The 24781-nt window shown below is 39.8% G+C and overlaps 1 protein-coding gene across 7 annotated transcripts in view; it reads left to right on the top strand.

Annotated features, from left to right (window-relative positions):
• KMT2A (lysine methyltransferase 2A) overlaps positions 1-24781 on the top strand; it is an 80479-nt gene that overhangs the window by 13546 nt on the left and 42152 nt on the right. For 2 of the 7 annotated variants that reach the window (XM_019647429.1, XM_019647428.1), the window contains 4 exons: positions 14701-14770; positions 19924-20060; positions 21383-21560; positions 22419-22653. In XM_019647429.1, coding sequence (XP_019502974.1) covers positions 19929-20060; positions 21383-21560; positions 22419-22653 — 545 coding nt within the window. In that variant the 5' untranslated portion in view covers positions 14701-14770; positions 19924-19928. Of the gene's footprint in view, positions 1-14700; positions 14771-17409; positions 20061-21382; positions 21561-22418; positions 22654-24781 lie in introns of all 7 variants that reach the window. The other 5 variants (XM_019647423.1, XM_019647422.1, XM_019647425.1 and 2 more) reach the window with 3 other exon arrangements.

Below are 24781 nucleotides of genomic sequence, written 5' to 3'. Positions count from 1 at the left end.
GCAACCCACTGCCACAGGGACTGCAGCCCACGCCGTCGCTGGCGATTCACAGCAGCCCAGCTCCAGGTTGAGCCGTTGTTCAGCATTTTAGCTGTAGCGGGCAGTGTCACTGGCCCTCATATGTGGGATCCGAACCGGGGCCCTCTGGCATCCCAAGCAAGTTCTTAACCATCATGCCACTCGGCCAGCCCTTTTCCTATAACTTTTAATTGCTAGTCATACAGGTATAAATTCAGAAAGCAGGAGATTATAAAAGCAAAGAATAATTCTCATGGTTCTTTATTCTACTTGAGAGACTAGTGTTAGAGTAATAAAAAAAAATACCAGGGACTTTTTTTTTAATAGGTTAATGCCACATACATAATGTGGGCTTCTCAGAATGTGGTGGCAAATTTCCAAATGTGATTTGGTAATCAGATGGTTTTTCATAATATTAAGAACGTAAAACTTCCCAACTCATATTGAACACTTATTCCTAATAAATATTGGGTCAAAATTGTATTGGCTGACTTGGTAGCTTTGCTTTTTTGCCAAAGGAAATATTCACTTTTGTCATCTAACCATTGCTCCTTCAGAAAACTATGGAGAGATAACCCTGTTTACCTGTAGGGAGAAGGAAATTGTGGATTCCTCAGTGTTACTTTTGTTGCTATTTGTTACTCAACAGCCCATTTTCCCAGAAGGAAAGATGCAACCTGAGTTTTGCACCAAGAACAACAAACAAAAGGAAAAGAAAAAAAGAAATTTATAGTAGAAACTTGTAGTTGAATGGGCATATAGTGCAAAGTGAAGTTAAAAGTAGCATAAAGGGACCAAAACCTCTTATAATAAAAAGAACCATCTCTGAAAACAGTGTTGGCGTTTGTTTGATTTTTCCAGCCTATTCAAATGGATCTGGTCATTTTGTGGTACTTTTGTATTAAACAGAAGAATAAACCCTCTGCTTGTGATTAGCTTAATTTCTACAGTATATATGATAAGTGGGCTTATTTCTTCTGCAGCAGTGAGCAGGTAAACTAGTTCAGATTTGGAACCTAGGAGTCTAGAAATACATCTTGATATTTTGTTTTGTTTTTATTTTTTTAAGATCCTGCAGAGTAATTTGGGGCATTGCCAAGAATCTGTATAGTTTACTATCTGGTGTAGTGAGTTTATTTTGCTGGGGTGTTTTGTTTTTAAAGACAAATGAGCTACTTTATGGCCACCTCTTCTGAAGCACAATGAGTGGAGTTCACCTGTCTCATTTGCTAAGCTGTTTTGAGCATCTTTGCTTCTTGCTGTCCTTGACATGGAGTGAGGATGAGGGGGTACTACTTTCTCTAATTATAAAATGGGTAACATTTGTGTTTCTTAAGTGACAGTTGTTAGGTCGAATTGAATTAAATATTTGAAAACTGATTTCATTCTTGTGTGGGTGAAAATTTTACCAGCTATTGTTATTGAAGAACAGTGTATTCATTGTTTTGTTGTCTTTGTATTGTTAATCCAAGGTGACTTTTTGAGTTAACATTTCTCAACATCAGGCAGAAATTACATTTAAAACAATTTAAATCTCTTCCTACCTGTTAACGCATTCAAACAACCACTGTTGTCTTTGATGTACCAATAACAGAATTTGGTGTTGGCCCTGCCCCTGCCAATCTGTTGACAAGAGAATAATGTTAGTTCAATAACTGCCTTTCTTGAGTGGTTGGGTTTTAGAAACCATCTTAGCTTAAGAAGTTTGTCTCTTTTTTTATTTCTTTTTTAAAAAGATTTTATTGGGGAATTGGGGAAGGGGAACAGCCAAGTTGTTGCCCTTCAGTCTTAGTTGTGGAGGGCACAGATAGCTCAGCTCCAAGTCCAGTTGCCATCTGGCCACTCATTGGCAGCTTGTGGCCGCTCAGCTCAAGGTGCTGTGTTGAGTCTTAGTTGCGTGTGGACGTAGCTCCCCATTCCATGCAGGAGTCGAACAGGCAACCTTGTTAGGAACACGTGGTCTCACCAGCTGAGCCATCCTGCCACCTATTGGCAGCTCAGCTCGGGCGCAGCTCACTGGCCCATTTGGGAATCAAATCCATGACCCTGTTGCTCAGAGCCCACGCTCTTAACCAACTGAGCCACTTGGCTGGCCCCCAGAGGTTTGTCTCTTGATGTCTGTATTTGACTATGCTTGGAGTATATTATACTTTTCCCTTACAGATTCAATAGCATTATTGTTATATTCCACTTTTTTGAAAATGATTTACAGGTGTCACTATATTCTATTACAAATGATGAAAAAGGGCTTTCAAAGAGACTCATCTTTCCCCTGATGACATTCATAAATATAGCACTCTACAAAGTGAGAAATGGAGAGATTAGAAAATCTAACTTATTTTTTTTTTTTTTTTTTTTTTTTTAAGATTTTTATTGGGGAATTGGGGGGATGGGAACAGTGCTGGGGAGTTGGGGGAAGGGGAACAGACAAGTTGCTGTCGTTTTGTTCTTCAGTCTAGTTGTGGAGGATGTTGCTTCATTGGCCCAAGTTGGCACCATCATTGCGCTCTTCTCTGGCGAGGCAGATCAGTCGCCGGCTTCTGGACGGCCACTCACTGCGGCTGCTGGCCGCTCACGCTGGCTGCTGGCCACATACGGTAGCCCATGGCAACCCACTGCCACAGGGACTGCAGCCCACGCCGTCGCCGGCAACTCATGGCAGCCCAGCTCCAGGTTGAGCTGTTGTTCAGCATCTTAGCTGTGGAGGGCAGTGTCACTGGCCCTCATATGTGGGATCCGAACCGGGGCCCTCTGGCATCCCAAGCGAGTTGTTAACCATCACGCCACTCGGCCGGCCCCTAACTTATTTTTCAAAGAACATCTTTTATGTTCCAGGCAAATGACCAAGTGTTGGGGGCATTAGCACTGAACAAGTCCTTTCTTTTTACTGAACTCGGCTTAAAATACAACATGAATATTAGTAAGAAAATTACAATACTTAGGAAGATACTTTGGAAATTGTTAATTCAACGGTTGAAGCACCCAAAACTAATATTAACAGAATTGTTCTTGGGAACATTTCAAGTAGTAGTCTTTATTGATTTTATTTTTAGAGGCAATGATACCAAATGTAATATATGAATCAAGATATTTTTAATATTTTCAAGGTGTTTAATAGCTTTTCCTTTCCTGTCCTCTGTTGCCTTCGACAATTGAAGAAGTACTACTCTCCCCTTGTACTCTGGATTCCATCCCCAGTCATCTACTCAAGGTTGTTCCTGCAGTTATCTCCTCTCTCTCCTGCTTTGGCAGTTTCTCTCTCTTAGCTGGATTGGTTTCATCAATATATAAAACTGCTTGTCTTAGTTAATGTATCCTTAAAAAAAAACCTTGACCCCACGTCCCCCTTTAGCTCCTACCCAGTCCTCTGCTCCCTTTTACAACAAAGCTTGAAAGTGCTGTCTCCCTATTCACCTCTTATCCCATCCTTAGCCACTTTAATTGGGCTTTTATAACCACATGACTACTGAAATATCTCTTCTCAAAGTCCTCAGAGACCTCTTTCTTGCCAGATTGAATATATAATTCTCAGTCCTCATCCTGTTAAACCTTTTGGGCAGCATTTGAACCAGTTGACTACTTCCTTCTTAAAAACACATTTTTCTTAGATTCTGTAACACTGCACTCAACCTGCTTTTTTCTTAACTCATTGGTTATTAATTTTCAGTCTTCTGTGTGGTTCCCCTCCTCTGCTTAACTCTCCTGAATATTGGAGTCACCTAGGAGACTACCTTTGGCTACCTTCTCTATCTACACACTCTTCCTAAGTGATCTCATCCAGGCCTCATCTATATGCCCAGGACTACTAAGTCTTTGTCTCTTAACCCTGACTACTTCTTGGAGTCCCAGACTTGTATAACCAACTGCTTATTTGACATTGCCATTTGGATAGTAATAAGAGTGGTTAGCATTTACTGAGTGTTTATTGTGGACCAGGCAATATTCTGAATACCTCTAGTGTGTTAACTCACCTAATCTTGACCACCCTCTGAGGTAGCTATTATTCCCAGGCGAGGAAACTAGGCATTGAAGCACTTGGATATCTAATAGGCATCTTACACTTGCCATGTCCAAAAAGTCTTGATTTTCTTCTTGTTTTGGAGTGACTCTGCCACTTATCCAGTTGCTCAGGACTAAAATTTAAGAGTTAGCCTTGATTTTTATTAATATTCCAAATAACCCATCAGCAAATTCTTTATGCACTACCTCCAAAATACCTTAACTTTAACTTCTTTCTCAATAATTCTACCACCAAATCCCCAGAATTAATTCATTACAGTTTTTGGCTGGACTACTTTATAATCTCCTTGCTTGTGTTTTTACCTCACTAAAGGTTGTTCTTCACACAGCAGCTATGTACTCCATGTGTAAATCAATCAAATCTTATTACTCCCTCTCTCTAAACCTTTCAGTTGTCTCCTTCCCGTCCCCAACCTCCCCATCCCGTAAATTCAAATTCCTTTCTATGGCCAACAAAGCCATACATGATCTGCCCTCTTGTCCGGTCTGCTGCTTCAGCACCATCTTTCCATTCTCATGTGTTCTGCTGCAGAGCCACGGAGGCCTTTTTTCTGTCATACATGCCATGCTTGTTGTTATCTCTGGGCTTTTACACTTGCTATCAAGCTAGAATGCTATTCTACCGAGATCTTTATATGTCTGTCTTTTTCTCATCATTTACGTCTAAAGCAGGGTTCAACAAGTTTTTTTCTGCAAAGATGGTCACTGTTCAAACGACTCACCTGCTGTTGTAGTGCAAAAGTAGCCATAGACAATACATAAACAAATGAGTGTGGCTGAATTCCAATAAAACTTTATTTATATACACTAAAATTTGAATTTCATGTAATTTTCATGTCCACAAAATGTTCTTTTGATTTTCTAAAACCATTTAAAAATATTAAAAACCATTCTTGGGCTGGCCGAGTGGTGCGTTGGTTAAGAGCTGACTTGGGACGCCAGAGGGCCCCGGTTTGGGTCCCACCAACAGCTCAACCTGGAGCTGGGATGCCATGAGTCGCCAGCGATGGCTAGGCTGCAGCCCCTGCTGCAGTGGGTTGCAATGGGCTACCGTGTGTAGCCAGCAGCTGCCATGAATGGCCGTTCAGAAGCCGGCGACTGATCTGCCTCACCCGGGAAGAGCGCAATGATGGTGCCAACTTGGGCCAGTGAAGCAACGTCCTCCCCAACTAGACTGAAGAACAAAAAGGACAGCAACTTGTCTGTTCCCCTTCCCCCAATTCCTCAGCGCTGTTCCCATCCTCCAATTCCCCAATAAAAATCTTTAAAAAAAAAACAAAAAAAAAACCCCACAAAAACAAAACCATTCTTACCTCATGGACTGAACAAAAACAGGTGGCAGGCCACATTTGGCCTGTAGCCCGTAGTTTGCCAATCCTTGGTAAACCATCACCTTAGAGAAGCCTTTCCTGACCATCTTAGTGAAAATAACCCCCACAGCTAATGCCCATTAGTCCTTATTGCCCTAGTTTATATTTATTGGTTAATGTTTATTTTTGGTCTCCACTAGATTGTAGCCTCATGGGGCAGGGATTTTGTCAGTTCTTCAGCTGTGTATCTTTAGAGTAGAACAGTGCCTGGCTATACTCAGTACTAATACTTGCTGAGTGATTAAGTGCCAATCATATTTGAATTATGGCTATAGACCTCTCTCTATCTGATCTCCCTTTGTTCAATTTCCTACTCTAATTCTTTGTGTGTCTCTCTGTGTGTATCATTTCCAGAATAAACTTCAAACACAATTATTCCTTTTCTGCATTTGAGAATCAGTGTAGCTTCCTGCTGTTCGTTTTATCAGCTTTGGCCACGCCATCCTAGAATTAAGGTTCTGATAACTCATTTGTCTTTATCTTGACGCTTTCCGATCAAATCAATTTTTACTAATCCTCGCATCTGATTTTTCACTTCTCCCCCTTATTCTCCACTCCCATTTCTTTCTCTTTTTTTTAAAGATTTTTATTGGGGAATTGGGGGAGGGAACAGTGTTGGGGAATTGGGGAAGGGGATCAGCCAAGTTGTTCTTCAGTCTTCGTTGTGGAGGGCACCAGTCGCCATCTGGCTGCCTGTTGGCAGCTCGTGGCCTCTAAACTCAAGATGTTGTGTTCAATCTTAGTTGTGGGTGGGCGTAGCCACCATCCCATGCAGGAGTCGAACCCGGCAGCCTTGTTGTTAAGAATGCACGCTCTAGCCACTGAGCCATCCAAGCAGCAGTTCAGCTCAAGGTGCAGAGTTCAGTGTTAGTTGCGGGTGAGCATAGCCCACCATCGAACAGACAATCTTATTACACCAGCTGAGCCATCCTACCACCTGTTGGCAGCTCAGCGACAGCTCAGCTCAGGCGCAGTGTCACTGGCCCATGTGGGAATCGAACCAGTTGCTCAGAGCTCACGCTTTTAAGCCAACTCTTAACTGACTAAGCCACTCGGCCAGCCCAAGTTGCTGTCTTTTTGTTCTTCAGTCTAGTTGTGGAGGACATCGCTTCACTGGCCCATGTTGGTATCGTGATCATTGTGCTCTTCCCAACTGAGGCAGATCAGTCACCGGCCATTGGACGGCCACTCACAGTGACTCACGGCAGCTCACGCCAGCTGCCAGCCATTCACGCTGGCTGCTGGCCACTCACGGTAGCTTATGGCAGCCCACTGCAGCCTACACTGTTGCTGGTGACTCACGGCAGCCCAGCTCCAGGTCGAGCTGTTGTTCACCATCTTAGCTGTAGAGGACACAGCATCACTGGCCCATATGGGATCCGAACCGGCGGCCCTGCTACTCAGAGCTCGTGCTCCCAAGCCAACTCTTAACCAATGAGCCACTCTGCTGACCCTCCCGTTTATTTCTTAGTCAGCCATTGTCTATGATTTATTTCTTTCCAAGATGCGCTTAAAAAACTTTTGTAAGGTGTAAGCCTTTTTGGGAACCTGAAGAAATCTATTGTTTCTCACCTGACACATGCTCATATCATTAAAGTTTTGCTTGTTATTTCAGAGGAATTTCTAAGCTTAACTCCTGCCAGTGAACTTTTCTGAAACTAAATTCATGCTTAGCCTGTTTCCTAATGAAAGAGAACTCCCTTCCTTTGTCCTTTGTATGTACTCTCTCCTACCTGACCCTTCCTCCCTGTCCCTTTTCCGTTTATTACCACTTTGCTTTGAGGATTTTCAGTCTCTTCCTTGCTGCTGTGTTCCCCTTGGGTATATAAACATATTCAACTACATTAAGAATCCTCCCAAGCTGGTCATTCCCTTCCTTGTGCCCTATCTCGCCTTCCCCGTATAACAGTTTTTTTCAAAAGAGTAGTCTATACTTCCATTTTTGTCACTTCCTAATTGACATGTCAACCCACTGCACTTTGGCTTCCAGGAGCCTCTAACATGGCATTGAAATTGGTCTTTGTAAGGTTGCAGGTGATCTCCCAGTTTGATACTCTGTTGTACAAATTTCAATCCTTATCCAACCTGACCATCCCTTGATACGTATTCTTCCAGTGATCGATTTGTACTTGATCTTCCTTGGCCATTCCATCTCCGTCTGCTTCCTTTGCTTCCATTTCACCTTGGCATTGTTGAGTGTGTAGGTATTCCTCAGGGATCTGTCATTTACCTTCCTGTTCTCTCCGTATTTTCTCCCTGAGTGATTGCATTGTATATTTCAGCATTCATATATTCAGATGTGTTTTCTCCAGATCATTATATAGGCGTTTCAAATTAAAATGTGTAAAGTGATCCCCCAGTCCTATAAACCTCTCTTGTATTTCCGATCTTGGTAAATATCACAGTAAGCCTGAGCCCAACACCCGCAAGGCTACTAGTTTTTTCCAGTCCCTTAACCCTTTGAATCAAAACTTGGTCCATTTTGCCTCCTGACTGTCTACGGAATCTGCCGCTTTCCCTCAATCCCCAGTGTCACTGCAATCATTTTACTTGTTTTTTGTGCGTCTGGTTTTAAAGGCAATCTCTGCTTCCCCGCTGCTGCCTTAGTGATCTGTTGAAAGTATAAGTCTAATCACACATCTCTCCTGCCTGAAAGTGTCACTGATGAACTATATAGCCTTCAGAGTGAGGCCCACACTCCCTTAAAGGTAAACTTCAAACTAAGAAAGGCATTTAAGACTTTTCATGATCTGCCTCTGCCTTTTCTTTCCCCCTCAGTATCTTATGCCCCTTTCCCACATCAGCTAGGGCCTCAGCCATACTGAACTGTTTGTAATTTCACTCCATGCCATGCCCTTTTGTACCTCTGTGCCTTTGTATGTGTTATACTATTTCAGCAACATCCCTCTCCCACCCTGATTTACCATCCTTCCAAAGTTAGATTAAATTTTTATCCTTTCTCCAACGGCTTTCTCCTTGACTGGGTTAGCTGCTTTTCTGCTGTGCGTGCCTCCATATCCATTCCCCTAACAGTAGGTAACACATAATAACAACTTATCTCTTCTTGATAGATTACCAGGTCCTGCAAGGCAGAAGTTGTTTTATTTCTGTCTTCATCTCTTAACCCCAAAATAGGCTCATATATATTTTGAATGAATGAATGAATGAATGGATTCAGTCTATTCTACCAGCCTGGGGACATTATCCCTATGCAATTTTTTTTTTTAAAGATTTTTATTGGGGAATTGGGGAAGGGGAACAGCCAAATTGTTGTCCTTTAATCTTAGTTGTGGAGGGCGCAGCTAGCTCAGCTTGAAGTCCAGTCACCATCCGGCTGCCCATTGTCAGCTCACGGCTGCTCCACTCAAGGTGCTGTGTTCAATCTTAGTTGTGGGTGGGCTTAGCCCACCATCCCATGCGAGAGTTGAACCGACAACCTTAACCGACAACCTTGTTAGGAGCACGTGCTCTCACCAGCTGAGCCATCCTGCCACCTGTTGGCAGCTCAGCTTGGGCACAGCTCACTGGCCCATGTGGCAATCGAACCAGCGATCCTGTTCCTCAGAGCTTGTGTTCTTAACTAACTGAGCCACTCGACCGGCCCCCTCTGCCATGCATTCTTAAAAGTAAGAATCATATTGTCTAATTCTTTGGAGTCCACAAGTATTTTCTACTACAGTGCTATTACCACAGTAGATGCTTAACTTTTTTAAACAGTTAATATATTGCATTTCCTTTATTTTCATTTTACAAAAATTTTGGAGTACCAAATTTGTGCCAGATACTAGGAATACGAAAATGAATAAGTAAACTGCCCCTGCCTCAAAGAGTGAACACTGTAGAGGGGACAACTATGTAGACACATTTTTTTAAACCCCTTAAATACTAGTTCTTGTGTGTGCATGTCTTTAAAATGTGAAACCAAAACCTTGGTATTTTATGGCTTGTAGCAAGCAATAGACACAGAAATGTGCCAAGCAGAGGTGATAGCTAACTGGATACATTTCCAAAGGAGAAGTGTTATTCTCTTTTAACTAGAGCAGCTGAGATGTACAGTATGTATCCTCGATGTTTCATCATTTTTGGTTGTTTTTGGTAATTTTCTTAGTTCTCCTGTGGCTTCCTTACATGATGGAACAATATATGATGATACCAAAAATTAGAAGCCTCCAAAACAATTTCAAACAGTATCAGGGTGATTTTGATACTGTCTGTGGTTATTGATTGATGTTACTTTCAACTGATTGATCAATAAACCTTTGTAGTTGAAGCAATTTGATTTTTTTCAAACTCTTAAGACTAAACATTTTAGAGACAGAAGAATGCTAAGATATGGTTGCTAAAGGGCACGTTTGAGAGAGATACCTGTCAGTTAATTCAGTGCACTGAAGTGCTGAGGAGTCTCTTGTTAAAAAAGAAAAGGGTGTGAGCTGAGGCATCCTAGGCTTTATTCATCAGCCAGAAGTGGTTATTTTAGTAGAAGAGTTTTCAAAGTAGCTTTGGAACATCCACTTTAGTCTGAGAGGTGAAGAACTCCAGGTGAGTGATTTTTTTGCTGCCTGTGGTAAATTGGGAAGAATTTAAGGGGGGGAACTAAAAATCTATGAATTTTAGTTGGGGATAGGAGGAAAAGGCATTGAGGTCTATCACTTGAAAGTTTATCAGATCACTGGTATTACTGGGAACTGTGTCACATCTAATCACTGTAGATGATTTAGGTCTTGATTACGTAAACTCTGTCTGGTTTCTAAGGTTGGAGTGGTGACTAGTTACAATACTGAGGGATGGAGATATACATTGCCATTTTTTGGAAGAATTTTAAAATTTGTTGAATATTTCTCCATGAACCAATACTAACATAAGAGGAAGAACGAACTATTCCAAGATTTAAGCAAGTTTTAAATTCCGGAATATGAATTACATAGTATTTTATCCTTCACTGACATTTTAATGAGACTTTGCTTGTTGAAAGGAAAGCTTGTTGTGCACCTTCCTGTTTGCCTTAGATACTTCTTGAAAATAGGAATCACGTCTTACTCATCTTTGCATCTGGAACAGAGAGCATAATGGTTACATTTGGCCAGCATATGAATAGTTTTTGAATGAGTGAACAAGTAAAAGAAATAGTGCTTTGTTTGAAAAGTTGTCCTAGTAGTACATAATTTAAAAAAAAATTTATTGGGGAACAGCCATGGTCATTGGTTACACATTGCTTTCATGCTACAATGGCATAGTTAACTCTTTTAGGGAGGGCACAGCTCACAGTGGCCCAATGCGGGGATCAAACCAGCAACCTTGGTGTTACCAGCACCACACTCCAATCAACTGATCTAACTTGTCACCTCAGTACGCAATTGTTTTTTGAAACACGGAATTTCATGTATTTTTCTAAAATGTCTTCATTCAATTTTATATTATAATAAACGTTATTATCTTTATTATTTATTTGGGGTTCACTTACGTTCTCTTGTAGAAAAAATATTCCTATTGCTTCATCACTTTATAAATGTAACTAGTTACTAAAGAATTAAAATTCTGCATTGAAATAAAAATCCTCAAATTTTAAGATGTTTATGAGTAAAGTAGAATTCACTAGTAAAGGTATGCTTGGAAGTTCTCAAATAGCTGGTTACCCTAGAGGTAGGGGTAGGGGTAATAAAGAAATTCTACACATCTATTACTTTTACAATTACATGTCACTTAGGAAGTGACATTAGATAGCTTTATTGCATTCTTAATTACTAAGAATGCTAAATATTTAATAGTATTTTGTAGTGCTCAACTTGGCAAGGAGGTAAGAAAGTGTTAAAATCTTGGCGATCTAGTCTCCAAAGACGACATTGTTTGGAAGCAATAGGTTTGATGGCTCTTGCCTGTACTCTGTCTTGGAATGCTGTGTTCCTCAGAGAAAGCCATATTGCAAGGACAAGTACATGTGATGAATGGCTGTTTGGGCCCAGTTCCCAAGAAGATTTGGTCATGTATGTATATCATGGTGTCTCCTGCACCCTCTTCAGGGTATCCAGACATACGATGTTTTCTACAGTGCCAAACATGGATTTAGTTGCAGCTCCTTTTGTTGTCTTTTGTAGACATTTTGCCTTAGTCTTTGATTTCTAGGCCAGTCTAAACTCCTAGGAAGACAGCACTATTACCTTGTTTCCTAAATCTTCCAGGAACCCCACATGTTTAAAGGAGATGATGGGAACTAGATGAAAGGCAGGAAAGGCTTCAGCTGCAGCACCCTCTTCAGCAATTCTTGCCCAGTGCTTTCGTGACTTGGCTTTGCTTAAATTTTCTTAGGCGTCTTACAGGAATTGGCAGTTCAGAGTTAGAAGACTAGAGAGAGAGAACTCTTTGGCATAGAAGTGATGGCTTTTGTTTTTGGCTAACCTGCCTGGATTATTTAAACAGTGGATACATTTTTTTTTTAAAGCATACTTGAAGAAGTCAACCTATATTTCAAGTGAAAAGTTCTCAGGTAGAAATATAGTCTTTTTTGACTACTCATTCTTTTCGTATTCTAACTATACAAGACCATAAGAAAGAATTAATGCTTTCTGTTGTTTTGGAAAATTCAGTACTTGCACACTTTAAACGTTGGCAGAGTTAGTTAAATTACTGCTTCACAGCTCGGTAGTACTCTGTTTTGGAGCCTATTGCCATTAGGATTGTAGTTAGATTTTGTGAAAGTTTGAAATACAGAAAAGAGACTCCTGAGGTTGCCTATAATGATAATGAACACAGCAACGTGAATCTCTTATATTTCTTTTAAAGATGCACAATCTTTCATTACTTGACCTGTTGGTTACTTTTCCTTTCGGTTATTGTCTGCATAGTTGCTAGAACTTTCTCATTGCAGCATTTAGGGCATAAAATTCTTGCCCTTAGCAGTGCATTCCTCTGGTAAGTGTTGGGAAAGCCCCAGATGTCTGTGCAATGCATACATTAGCAGGTTGTTCCAATAAGGATGATGCAGGAAGAGAATGAATTAAATCAGACATTTTAAGGATCTGGAAAACGGGCATCATGTTACTAAAGAATCGCAGGATTTATACTGTAGATGATTTATTTGATTCCTTTAAGTATTTATAGTTTTAAATTGTAACTTACGGTAGGAAGTTACTTGTAACTAACTGTATAATCTTGGGCGAGTCATTTGGCCCCTCAGTTTCAGTTTCCAATAATAATAGAGCTATGACATGGGTGTTGCCTTGTAGTTTTCTGAGTGATTTTACATAAATTACATAATTTATTTCATTTACTCATAAACACTCTAATAAATAAAGAAATTAAGGTATAAAAGTGTAGTAAGTGACTTGTCTGAAGTCACATAACCTGCAGTCTGCATGTGCTAGAACTGAGACCTCAAACTCGCTCTTCACTCTGAGTGATGTCATGTGCCCGCAAATGGGAGGATTGGACTGCCCTCTAAAATTCTAAGATACTCTATTTTTTTTTGCTTTTTGATTCGTTTTCAGCATCTGAGGCAATTTACCATGGCCGATTTTATTTGTCTGCCTTTTTCTCAAAGTACATTTTAGGATTACTATTTTAAATGTCTTTTTTTTTTTTTTTGCCCAAAAGTACATTGTAAAAATTAACAATATGGAACTTCCATTACTGTGATAAGATTTTTGGATTAATTATGTCTTGTGAGTTTAGGCATCCTTTTTTTAATGTTGTAGCTTATAAGTGTATGCCCTGAAAATCATTCCAACAGTTTATTTGGGGTTAAGTCCCACATGTCTGAGGTTGTCCTAAGCTGTTTGAAGATGAAAAGATAGATTTTTTCTTATTCACAAATGTTCACGATAAGAATTTACTTTAAATTTATTTAATGATGAAAGAAGAGATTGTAAAAGGTGTTCTGGTATATATTCCTTAAATTTAGGTTTAACTGTTATAGTGCTTTACAAAGAAATCTCTTTGAAGAGGATAATTTTGTTTTTTTCTTAACTAGTTAAATATTTCAATAATTTTAACAATCTCAGAGCAAATCTTTTTTAGATTCTAATAAGAATTCTCTCTTAAGTTGCATAGTATCCAAAGTCTTGGCCTCAAACATTTGGCTCTTCAGAAGCATTTAAATTTAGAAGCTGGACCTGCTAATTTGTCTAAAAGGTTTCATGTATCTTTTCACATATTCCTGGTTAGTAAGTGGTTAAACAGATTAGCACATGACTCAAGCTTTAAACTAACTGGGGAAACAATGCTTCAGAAAATCCACAGGTGTCCACATACAAGTATGTTTGTGTTCTTTGCTCCTGAGAGGAAAATTTGGGGCTTTAATTGTTGGAACTTAGTTGGGGGCTTATCAGTATACTTTGGAGGTTCAAGAAAATCTGTCTTTGATTCCTTATTTTGTTCTTGTTTGGTGTGGATTTTGTTTCTGGAACCTAAAATTTTCTCTCGTATCTCTCTCTGTCTGGAAAGAATTCTTAGTCTCCAAATCAATGAATTTCTATTAATCAGTTTGTTTAAATAAATAGACCATCTTTTCTGAGAACTTGTCCAAAGCAGGTTCAATCTTTGGTATTTTTTAAATAAAGGGTAGGTTAAAAATTAGAAGTAAGGAGTTTTTGCCTTTTCTAAGCATAATTGAAAATGAGATGCTTCCCTAAGTTATTCTTGAATTTCACCCTATATGTGGTCAATTCATTATCCCTTTCACAGAAGCTGCTGCCCACCATTACGTCTCTTATCACAGGGCATTTTTAAATGATGCCATAAAATGCATGTTGAGAATCTTTGGATCTCAAATGTACAGAAATCACATATAAATGTCAATTCCTGAGTTAAGGAACTGACAATTATGGCAATTTCAGTCTCTATTAATATTTAGTAGACAAGAGATTACGATATTGTTTATATTCCTTATGTGTCTGTAGACTCAACTACTTGTTGAGAAGATTTGTTTGTTTAATATTGGGGCTGTATATTTCTGCCATTGTACTGATTTACTTAACTTGAATTAAAGTCGTTCTTTAATTGTTTTGGGCTGTATCTCTAGTTTGAAATTTAGGACTGTTCCCTGTGTACTATGCACCAAAGATGACGTTTCAGTGCATTGTTCAATTACTACACAGCACCTATTTGTCTGTAATGAAGCTGTATGGCTGGGTCCATTTATTTCAATATTTGTTATTTTAAATACCCATATGAATGAAGATGATTAATATATAGAGGCTAATTTTTCAAATTCATTTGTGTTTCCTCTGGGCATTTCTTTGGGATTTGTTCACATTCATGTTTTGCTTTCTGATTTTAAAATAATTTTCCTTTGTTGTAGGATGAGCAGTTCTTAGGTTTTGGCTCAGATGAAGAAGTCAGAGTACGAAGTCCCACAAGGTCTCCTTCAGGTATGGCCAATTAAGCATATTGTGCCTTTTACTTTTGTTAAGAGACTTGGCTTCCCCTTGTCTTCTTTGCATGTAAAGGATGTCTTAAATACTGGGGTGGCTTTTTTTGTACATCCTTCCCTTTCCCTCACACTAAGTAGGCGATGGCTTACGAAATAGACCTCTTGATGGCACCCTTGTTTATCAGGCCACTTTTGGTTTATTCTTGATTATGCTTCTCTATGGGAACCACTTGAGGCATGGGAGGTAGATTTCCATAGACTGATTGGATAACCTGATAGGCAAATTGAAGGTAACCTACTCAGAGCAACCTCAGATTTACATATATTGAATTGTATGGTATTATATATGACTTTGGGAATAATTTGGCCATTGTTTTTTACAGATGAAATTTGTTTCACTGTTGTCAAAGAACTAAAAACAAAATATTAGCACTGTATGAACTATTTTACTTGATCCTTGAAAGTCTGTGTTAAAATAAAGATGATATGGGTATTCCATCTATAAGCCAATTTTTGTCATTGTTCTCACCAAGAAAATATGTAGAATGGTCTTGAAATTCTAGACTTACAGAGACAGTTCTCAGTGAAAATGACGTTTAGTAGCTTGCAGAAGAGAGGGTTGTAGATCTTTTGATGGAAAAGCATCCTCCATCTGTGCTGCTATTCTGTCTTCTTCCGTGATTTTCTTTGATTTTATGTGAATAGACAATCCAGTTGAAGAAGTGTTTTTGCTCTTTGACATAGACTTAGTTTGTGATATTTGTTAGCATTTGGGTTATACTTAACAGTCGTTATATGTTATATAGTAATCTAATTCAAACACAAAAGTAGACAGTTTTTCCTTTCCCGCATGGTGGTGGTATTGCCATTCTGGTTGGAAGGAGGTAGCCAGTAGGATCCCAGTATCTGTGTCATGTAGACAGTAGCAACGTTCTCTTTAATGTGTGGTGTAATCTTAAAACTTCATATCTGAAAGTGATTTTAGAGACTATCTGGTCTAACCCTTCATTTATAAATGACAAAATGAGGCCCCCAAAATACATGATGAGCAATTACTTATTACTGATTTGTGAGTTCTTTGAATGTGTTGTGGATTATAGAAGTTGGCAGAACTACCCACTCTGTTTAGCTTTTTCTACTTGTCCGCCAAAAGCTTCTTTTAAAACTTGTATAGAAGAGGTTTTCAGAATTAATAAAGCCCTATGAGTGGTCAGATTCAAGTCTACCATGATGATAAGGAATCTTGTCATGTATTTCTGGGTAGTTTATTTTGTTAATTCACAACTCTTTCTTGATGGTTTTCCTCTTAAGATTTTTCTTGGCTGTCAGTCCACCTTGAATGTTTTCTTGCTTTTGTTTTTTGTTTTTTTGGTTTTTTTAACCATCTGGATGTGGTTCATTATTTAAGAAATGAAACATAGTTTCTCTGCTGTCTCCTAGTGTATTACTTTTGTTGTAAGTAGTATATATTGAGAATGGATTTGTGAATCCTTAATCCATTAAGGGAAGACTCAAGTTAATTGTTGAGGAAAGCATTTACAGTTAGAAAGCTCAGCAGTAAGACCTGTGTTGGTTTCTGTTCTGTTAGAAGGTGGTTCCATAGTCTAAAATATTCATCATAATGGCATAAATCTCTTTTGGTGACTGTTAGGGGAGGTTTTAATCTCAGAGAATGTTGAGTCATATAAAACATTAAAAAGGCGTGAGAGAAGAGAAGATGTGATAGACTAGGCAACTCTTAATATATTTAGAAAATACAGGTTTACACAAAGAATTTCAGGAAACAGTCTTGTTTTCTTAAGTCTCTTGATAAGTAGCGATTGAGCTGATTTATAAATTGGCAAATTTCTTTTCTTTAGAATAGGAGAAATCTGGTTTAATAACATGTTAATTTGCTCTTAACATCAATTAAGGTTAGAAGTTTTTCGTAACTTGAGACTAACTAGTTCAAGAACCTGTAGGTAGGGGAATAGATTAATGGGCACATCATTATGTCACATCACTGATTAGTTTACATGCTACTGAGTTCAGTGATCATATTCTGATGTCTCATTAATGTTTTTCTATTCAATACAACGTTCTTAGTTTACTGTGGCAAAACAAATTGAACATATAGGAGGCTGTGCTGGCCAGGAGCCTTTTCCTATAGAAGTTGGTATGTTATTGATTGAAGAGCACTTTGTTCACATTTATTAAAGTTAAAATTCTGAATTGAAGAGGTGGGATGCGTTACTGTAAACATGTTCTCAAATGCTAATCTTGGTGGCAAGGAAAGGGAAAAGGTAATATAGATTTTTTTGAAACATTTTTTTGAATTCAGAAAAAAACCTCCTTGCTCACCTAAGCTGTAAGAAAATCAGTTTTTGTATTAATTGCTCAGTTGAAAACCTTTTATTATTACATGTTTTTCTATCAAAAAAGTAGTTAAATTTTCTTTCAGATGGAATGTTACTTAGTTGATTTCTTTGAGGCAAGTTTTTGGGGAAAAGAAACTAAGCACAATTAAGATGTTTTATTGACTCATTAGACCCAAGTAAAGTTCAGTACAGTGACTTGTGCTAAATTATATTCAGCTTAGTTAAGACCTGAACTACAAAGCTAAATATATGCTCTTCATTGTTTAATTTCTATACACAGTTAAAACTAGTCCTCGAAAACCTCGCGGGAGACCTAGAAGTGGCTCTGACCGAAATTCAGCTATCCTCTCAGATCCATCTGTGTTTTCCTCTCTAAGTAAATCAGAGACCAAATCTGGAGATAAGATCAAGAAGAAAGATTCTAAAAGTTTAGAAAAAAAGAGAGGAAGACCTCCCACCTTCCCTGGAGTAAAAATCAAAATATCACATGGAAAAGACATTTCAGAGTTACCAAAGGGAAACAAAGAAGATAGCCTGAAAAAAATTAAACGGACACCTTCTGCTACATTTCAGCAAGCCACAAAGATTAAAAAATTAAGAGCAGGTAAACTCTCTCCTCTCAAGTCTAAGTTTAAGACAGGGAAGCTTCAAATAGGAAGGAAGGGGGTACAGATTGTACGACGGCGAGGAAGGCCTCCATCAACAGAAAGGATAAAGACCCCTTCAGGTCTCCTCATTAACTCTGAACTGGAAAAGCCCCAGAAGGTCCGGAAAGACAAAGAAGGAACACCTCCACTCACAAAAGAAGATAAGACAGTAGTCAGACAAAGCCCTCGAAGGATTAAGCCAGTTAGGATTATTCCTTCTTCTAAAAGGACAGATGCAACAATTGCTAAGCAGCTCTTGCAGAGGGCAAAAAAGGGGGCTCAAAAGAAAATTGAAAAAGAAGCAGCTCAGCTGCAAGGACGAAAGGTGAAGACACAGGTCAAAAATATTCGACAGTTCATTATGCCTGTTGTTAGTGCCATCTCCTCACGGATCATTAAAACGCCTCGGCGGTTTATAGAAGATGAGGATTATGACCCTCCAATTAAAATTGCCCGACTAGAGTCTACACCAAATAGTAGATTCAGTGCCACATCCTGTGGGTCATCTGAAAAATCAAGTGCAGCTTCTCAGCACTCCTCTCAAATGTCTTCAGACTCCTCTCGATCTAGTAGCCCCAGTGTTGATACCTCCACAGACTCTCAGGCCTCTGAGGAGATTCAGGTACTTCCTGAAGAGCAGAGCGATACCCTTGAAGTTCATACTCCACTGCCTATTTCCCAGTCCCCAGAAAACGATAGTAATGATAGAAGAAGCAGAAGGTATTCAGTATCAGAGAGAAGTTTTGGATCTAGAACAACGAAAAAATTATCAACTCTCCAAAGTGCCCCCCAGCAGCAGACCTCTTCCTCTCCACCTCCACCTCTCCTTACTCCACCTCCACCATTGCAGCCAGCCTCCAGTATCTCTGACCACACACCTTGGCTTATGCCTCCAACAATCCCTTTAGCATCACCATTTTTGCCTGCTTCTGCTGCTCCCGTGCAAGGGAAGCGAAAATCTATTTTGCGAGAACCAACATTTAGGTGGACTTCTTTAAAGCATTCTAGGTCAGAGCCACAATACTTTTCCTCAGCAAAGTATGCCAAAGAAGGTCTTATTCGCAAACCAATATTTGATAATTTCCGACCTCCTCCACTAACTCCTGAGGATGTTGGCTTCGCATCTGGTTTTTCTACATCTGGTACTGCTGCTTCAGCCCGGTTGTTTTCACCACTCCATTCTGGAACAAGGTTTGATATGCACAAAAGGAGCCCTCTTCTGAGAGCTCCAAGATTTACTCCAAGCGAGGCTCACTCTAGAATATTTGAGTCGGTAACCTTGCCTAGTAATCGAACTTCTGCTGGAACATCTTCAGGAGTATCTAACAGAAAAAGGAAAAGAAAAGTGTTCAGTCCTATTCGATCTGAACCAAGATCTCCATCTCACTCCATGAGGACAAGAAGTGGGAGGCTTAGTACTTCTGAGCTGTCACCTCTCACCCCACCGTCTTCTGTCTCTTCCTCCTTAAGCATTTCTGTTAGTCCCCTTGCCACTAGTGCCTTAAACCCAACTTTTACTTTTCCTTCTCATTCCCTGACTCAGTCTGGGGAACCTGCAGAGAAAAACCAGAGACCAAGGAAGCAGACTAGTGCTCCAGCAGAGCCATTTTCATCCAGTAGTCCTACTCCTCTCTTCCCCTGGTTTACCCCAGGCTCTCAGACTGAAAGAGGGAAAAATAAAGACAAGGCCCCTGAGGAGCTGTCCAAAGATCGAGATGCTGACAAGAACGTGGAGAAGGACAAGAGTAGAGAGAGAGACCGGGAGAGAGAGAAAGAGAATAAGCGGGAGTCAAGGAAAGAGAAAAGGAAAAAGGGATCAGAAATTCAGAGTAGTTCTGCTTTGTATCCTGTGGGTAGGGTTTCCAAAGAGAAAGTTGTTGGTGAAGATGTTGCCACTTCATCTTCTGCCAAAAAAGCAACAGGGCGGAAGAAGTCTTCATCACTTGATTCTGGGACTGATACTGCTTCTGTGACTCTTGGGGATACAACAGCTGTCAAAACCAAAATACTTATAAAGAAAGGGAGAGGAAATCTGGAAAAAACCAACTTGGACCTCGGCCCAACTGCCCCATCCCTGGAGAAGGAGAAAACCCACTGCCTTTCCACTCCTTCATCTAGCACTGTTAAACATTCCACTTCCTCCATAGGCTCCATGTTGGCTCAGGCAGACAAGCTTCCAATGACTGACAAGAGGGTTGCCAGCCTCCTAAAAAAGGCCAAAGCCCAGCTCTGCAAGATTGAGAAGAGTAAGAGTCTTAAACAAACTGACCAGCCCAAAGCACAGGTACTCTTTTCCATCTTGCCTGTTAAAATCAACACAATATTGAACCCCTTCTAAGGAGCAAGTTTTAGGTTAAGTGTTTCAATTACATCCAATTATGGGAATCAAGAAAAGGGTAGAGGAAGTTCGGTGGCATTTTGCAATGGTCCTTTAAGGACTGGTAGGATTTTGATAGGTAGAAAATGATAGAGGAGAACATTCTAAGTAGAGGGAACAATGTGGGTGGAGAAACATTTCAGGAATGGTGAATAGCTGGACTGGTACATGCAGGAAAGTGGTGGACTAAGACTGAAAAGTAGGTTGGGGCCATATTACAGAGAATGCTGAGCTGTTTATACTTAATGGGGTTGGTGTCATGGAATCTGTGACTTAATTTGAAGGTTTCTTTTTTGTAGTCAGTTGTTTTTGTTGTTTACTATAGAAAAATGGGGGCTGGGGTGGGGTGAGGTAGATTCTCATCCTTTGAGTAGTGAGTGATTAGAACAATAGATAATAGGTGTTTGCAGGATACATATGAGAAGCACTTGGCCTTAAGTTGTGGGACAGAAAACGGTAGAACTGAGTTAGTTAAGATGATGACACACACATTTTTACAAAGAACAGCATTAAAAAAAAATTTTTTTTAACACAGTGAGTTAGGCACTATTCTTTTCTGAGAAAACCTACTGATCTTTGGTTCTTTTTAAAAACTGTCATGTAGTAGATGCATATTTATGCCAACACATCCAGTTAGGTTACAGTGAACACCAACATAGGTTTTTAATGTTATTCAACCTAGGGCCATATTTCACTAATTCTGCCAGTTGAGAGTTCTACCAGGGACTTAACTCTGACACCATGTTGTATGTGTTTTGGTTAGTCTCCTGGTGATAAGAGCAGTAACTCTTTAAAAATGTGAGACATTCCTGTTTGGAGCCATGGCCTTTTGTACTTTCATTTGTAGGCTGTTTCCCCCTACTTCTCTGTTGATCAGGGAAATACAAGAAATAGTCTATGGTTAGATAAGCCCTATTTACACCAGACTAAACTTTTTGATAATATAAACTGGCAACTTGAATTTTGAGGAGAATTTTTAAGAAGTAGTATAATTGGGAATAGATTCTTAGTTGATATCTGTGTTTTAATTAGAAGTCCTTTTTTTTCTGTCAACTTTAGGATACAGAAGTAGTTCATTTCTGTGTATTGATGTGACTTATCAGCTGGAAATAACTAGATTTGTAGGTGTTGATTCTAGATTATAAGTTAATCAAAAGTACCTTGGCTTCTTTTAATTATGTTTTCAACATGTATCGTTATTGTTTGTTTTTGGCTTGCCTCATATTTAGGGTCAAGAAAGCGATTCATCGGAGACCTCTGTGCGAGGACCCCGGATTAAACATGTCTGCAGAAGAGCTGCTGTTGCCCTTGGCCGAAAACGAGCTGTGTTTCCTGATGACATGCCCACCCTGAGTGCCTTACCTTGGGAAGAACGAGAAAAGATTTTGTCTTCCATGGGGAATGATGGTAGGTGAGGGATGTCAACCTTGAAGTCTTCGCAGACATTTGATTTGTTTGCTGATCATTCTTGGGATGCCTAGTGGGCTCTTCATAGCATTATGTGTTAGCCTGGGTCCTCCAAAAAACTGATGGCAAAGGGGGATTAAATGCACAAGGATTTTATTAGAGGAGATGCCTGTGAGGGGAAATGGGGGAGGAGCTGGGGAAAGCTGTGTTGCTAGTCTGACTCTAATGAAGGAGGGAGGGGATCTTTTGGCAGGATCTCCCTAAACTGCCATGCCATGTAAGAAGGTTTGGTAAGGCTGTCTTTGAGCAAAAGTTGACTGTAGGAGTCTTGTGTCTCAAGAGCAGGTCTACCTCACTAGCCCTGTCATGCTCAATCACTGCCTGGGAGCAAGTCCCATGATAAGTATGGACTCTGGACCACTGGATTTCAGAGCATGGCAGCTGGGGCCCTCGGTTAGTTATGCGAGGTTAGTGAGGCAGAGTTTCATGGTTACCATATAGTTCTAAATGCTGGGTGACTGGCTGCTCATATAAAATTTAGAGGTTTAGAGAATCTTCAGAAGCATTCAATTCATATTCTTGAACTTTAGGTTAGACTGTTTTGTTTTCCACATTTGGATTTCTGCTTTCATCAAGCTGCAAATTTGAGGCATTTAAAAACATTGAAATAATTATTTAAACAAGCTCTGAGTTCTGTATATGAGTGTTTTTATTATTATGTATTTCATTTTTAGAGTCCCAATTAAAACAAAAATTTAAATGTGTATGATAATATAAATGGATGGTAAGGATCTCCACCTCTCCTCCTAAGAAGGAATTAGCTGTTCCCTCAGGACTGATGGCACATTTCTTTAACAGACAAGTCATCAATTGCTGGCTCAGAAGATGCTGAACCTCCTGCTCCACCCATCAAGCCAATTAAACCTGTCACCAGAAACAAGGCGCCTCAGGAACCTCCAGTAAAGAAAGGACGGCGATCAAGGCGGTGTGGGCAGTGTCCTGGCTGCCAGGTGCCTGAGGACTGTGGTGTTTGTACTAATTGCTTAGACAAGCCCAAGTTTGGTGGCCGCAATATAAAGAAGCAGTGCTGCAAGTGAGTGGGCATTTTATTCTGAGGTGTTGATCTCAGCCACGATGGTTCTTTATTTGTGCTTGGTTTGTTGCAGAGATAAATCAGAAAACTGAGGGCCAGCTGAGTGGCTCCGTTGGTTAAGAGCGTGAGCTCTGAGCGACAGAGTCACCGGTTCGATTCCCACATGGGCCAGTGAGCTGTGCCTGAGCTGAGCTGCTGCTGAGCTGCCAACAGGTAGCAGGATGGTTCAGCTGGTGAGAGCACGTGCTCCTAACAACAAGGTTGCCGGTTCAACTCCTGCTTGGGATGGTGGGCTACACCCACCCGCAACTAAGATTGAACACAGCACCTTGAGCTGAGCGACCGCGACTGGACTTGGAGCTGAGCTAGCTGCACCCTCCACAGCTAAGATTGAAGGACAACAACTTGGCTGTTCCTCTCCCCTAAGTCCCCAACACTGTTCCCCTTAAAAAAAAAAAAAAAGAAAAGAAAGAAAGCTGAATGTGGTTGGACTGAGTTCTTGAGTTGCAATATTAGTTGCAGAGTTGGATTTTGTGATGTGGCCAGGTTTGGGCTGTGCTTAAATACTCTGGCGCAATGCTATGCAATAGAACTTTATGCAATGGTGGAAATGTTCTGTATCTGCTCAGTTCATTGTGATAGCCATTAGCCAAATGTAGCTATTGAGCACTTAAATGTGGTTAGTAGCTTAAGAGTGGCTCAGTTGGTTAAGAGCTCGCTCAAGAGTGCGAGCTCTAAGCAACAGCGGTTCGATGCCCGGCCCGAACTGAGCTGCCAACAGGTGGCAGGATGGCTCAGCTAAACAAAAAAGGTTAAAATTAAATGTGGTTAGTGACTGAGGAACTACATTTTTTATTTCATTTAATTTTAATAATTTAAATAGCCACATGTGCCTAGTGGCTACCATATCAGTGTAGCTCTGGAGGGTTTCTACTTGAAAACTGACAAATTTAGGCATAATATTTATTAGGTCAAGTGAAATTACCTCTATCTTTATGGCATTCAGGAGATATTGGTAATATCTTGTATATGTCTCTTTGCTGTCGAACTCTCAAAATACTTTTATGGATATGGAATTTTTTAAATTTTATTATTTTTTTTTATTAGTTTCGGGTGTACAAAACAATGTAATAGTTAGACATTTACACCCCTCACAAAGTAATAACCCCATTTACACCCCTCACAAAATAATAACTCCTCCCCTTCCCCAATCTACTACCCCTCTGGCATTGTATATAACTGTTACAATTCCTTTGACTCTATTCTGTGTATGGAACTTTTGATATGGAAGTTTTAATTACCTTTTCTCCACCTTTTTAAGTCAGTTTGTGGAAGCACTTTCTGCCCTCTGGGATAATTTATTTAAAATGGATCAAGAGAATTGCACAAACAGAAATTTTGGTGATTGAGCATCTCATAAAGTACCTAGCATAAGCAATAGATATTATCATTAGATACTTTCTGAATGAATGAATAACATGAAAGTGATTTGCATAAAACACAGTTGGAAGAAATGCTGCATTTCTTACTTCTAGGGAGGCTGTTTCTTGGAGACAATAAGTACTTCTGTGCATTGGTTTAGTCTGGCCTTAAGTAAGAATCTTGCCTCAGTCCCATTAGTGTAAAGGAGTGAGGAGAATTCATAGATCAGCAAAAAGGTACATGCTAGCAAGATAAAATTATACTAAATTTAGGGGTTGAAATGGATTCAGTTTAATTTTAAACTACAAATTAAGTTTGAGTTTCATTAAATTAAGGGGTGAGATATATATCAAAGCCCTGACGTAGACCCATATAGCATTGTAGTAGCAGACAGAAGACTTGTTGGGTAATTTTAGTCTATTTTGTATTCAGATTATTATATGAGTACTAATCTCGTAAGGGAGCAAAACTGAGCTGATTACGGGAAGTATCGACTGATCATTTTGTGTGCAGGTTTTTTTGTTAAAGATTTTTATTGGGGGATTGAGGAGGGCAACAGTGTTGGGGAATTGGGGAAGGGCAATATTGTGTTTTTTTTTCAGGACCCATCAGCTCCAAGTCAAGTTGTTGTCCTTCAATCTTAGTTGTAGAGAGCGCAAGCTCAGCTCTAAGTCCAGTCACCGCTTTCAATCTAGTTGTGGGGGTC

This window comes from Hipposideros armiger, unplaced genomic scaffold (assembly GCF_001890085.2).
Source record: "Hipposideros armiger isolate ML-2016 unplaced genomic scaffold, ASM189008v1 scaffold_111, whole genome shotgun sequence".
Classification (NCBI taxonomy): domain Eukaryota; kingdom Metazoa; phylum Chordata; class Mammalia; order Chiroptera; family Hipposideridae; genus Hipposideros; species Hipposideros armiger.
The sequence above is the reverse complement of the archived record's forward strand: the minus strand, read 5'-3'. Positions and strand labels throughout refer to the sequence as shown.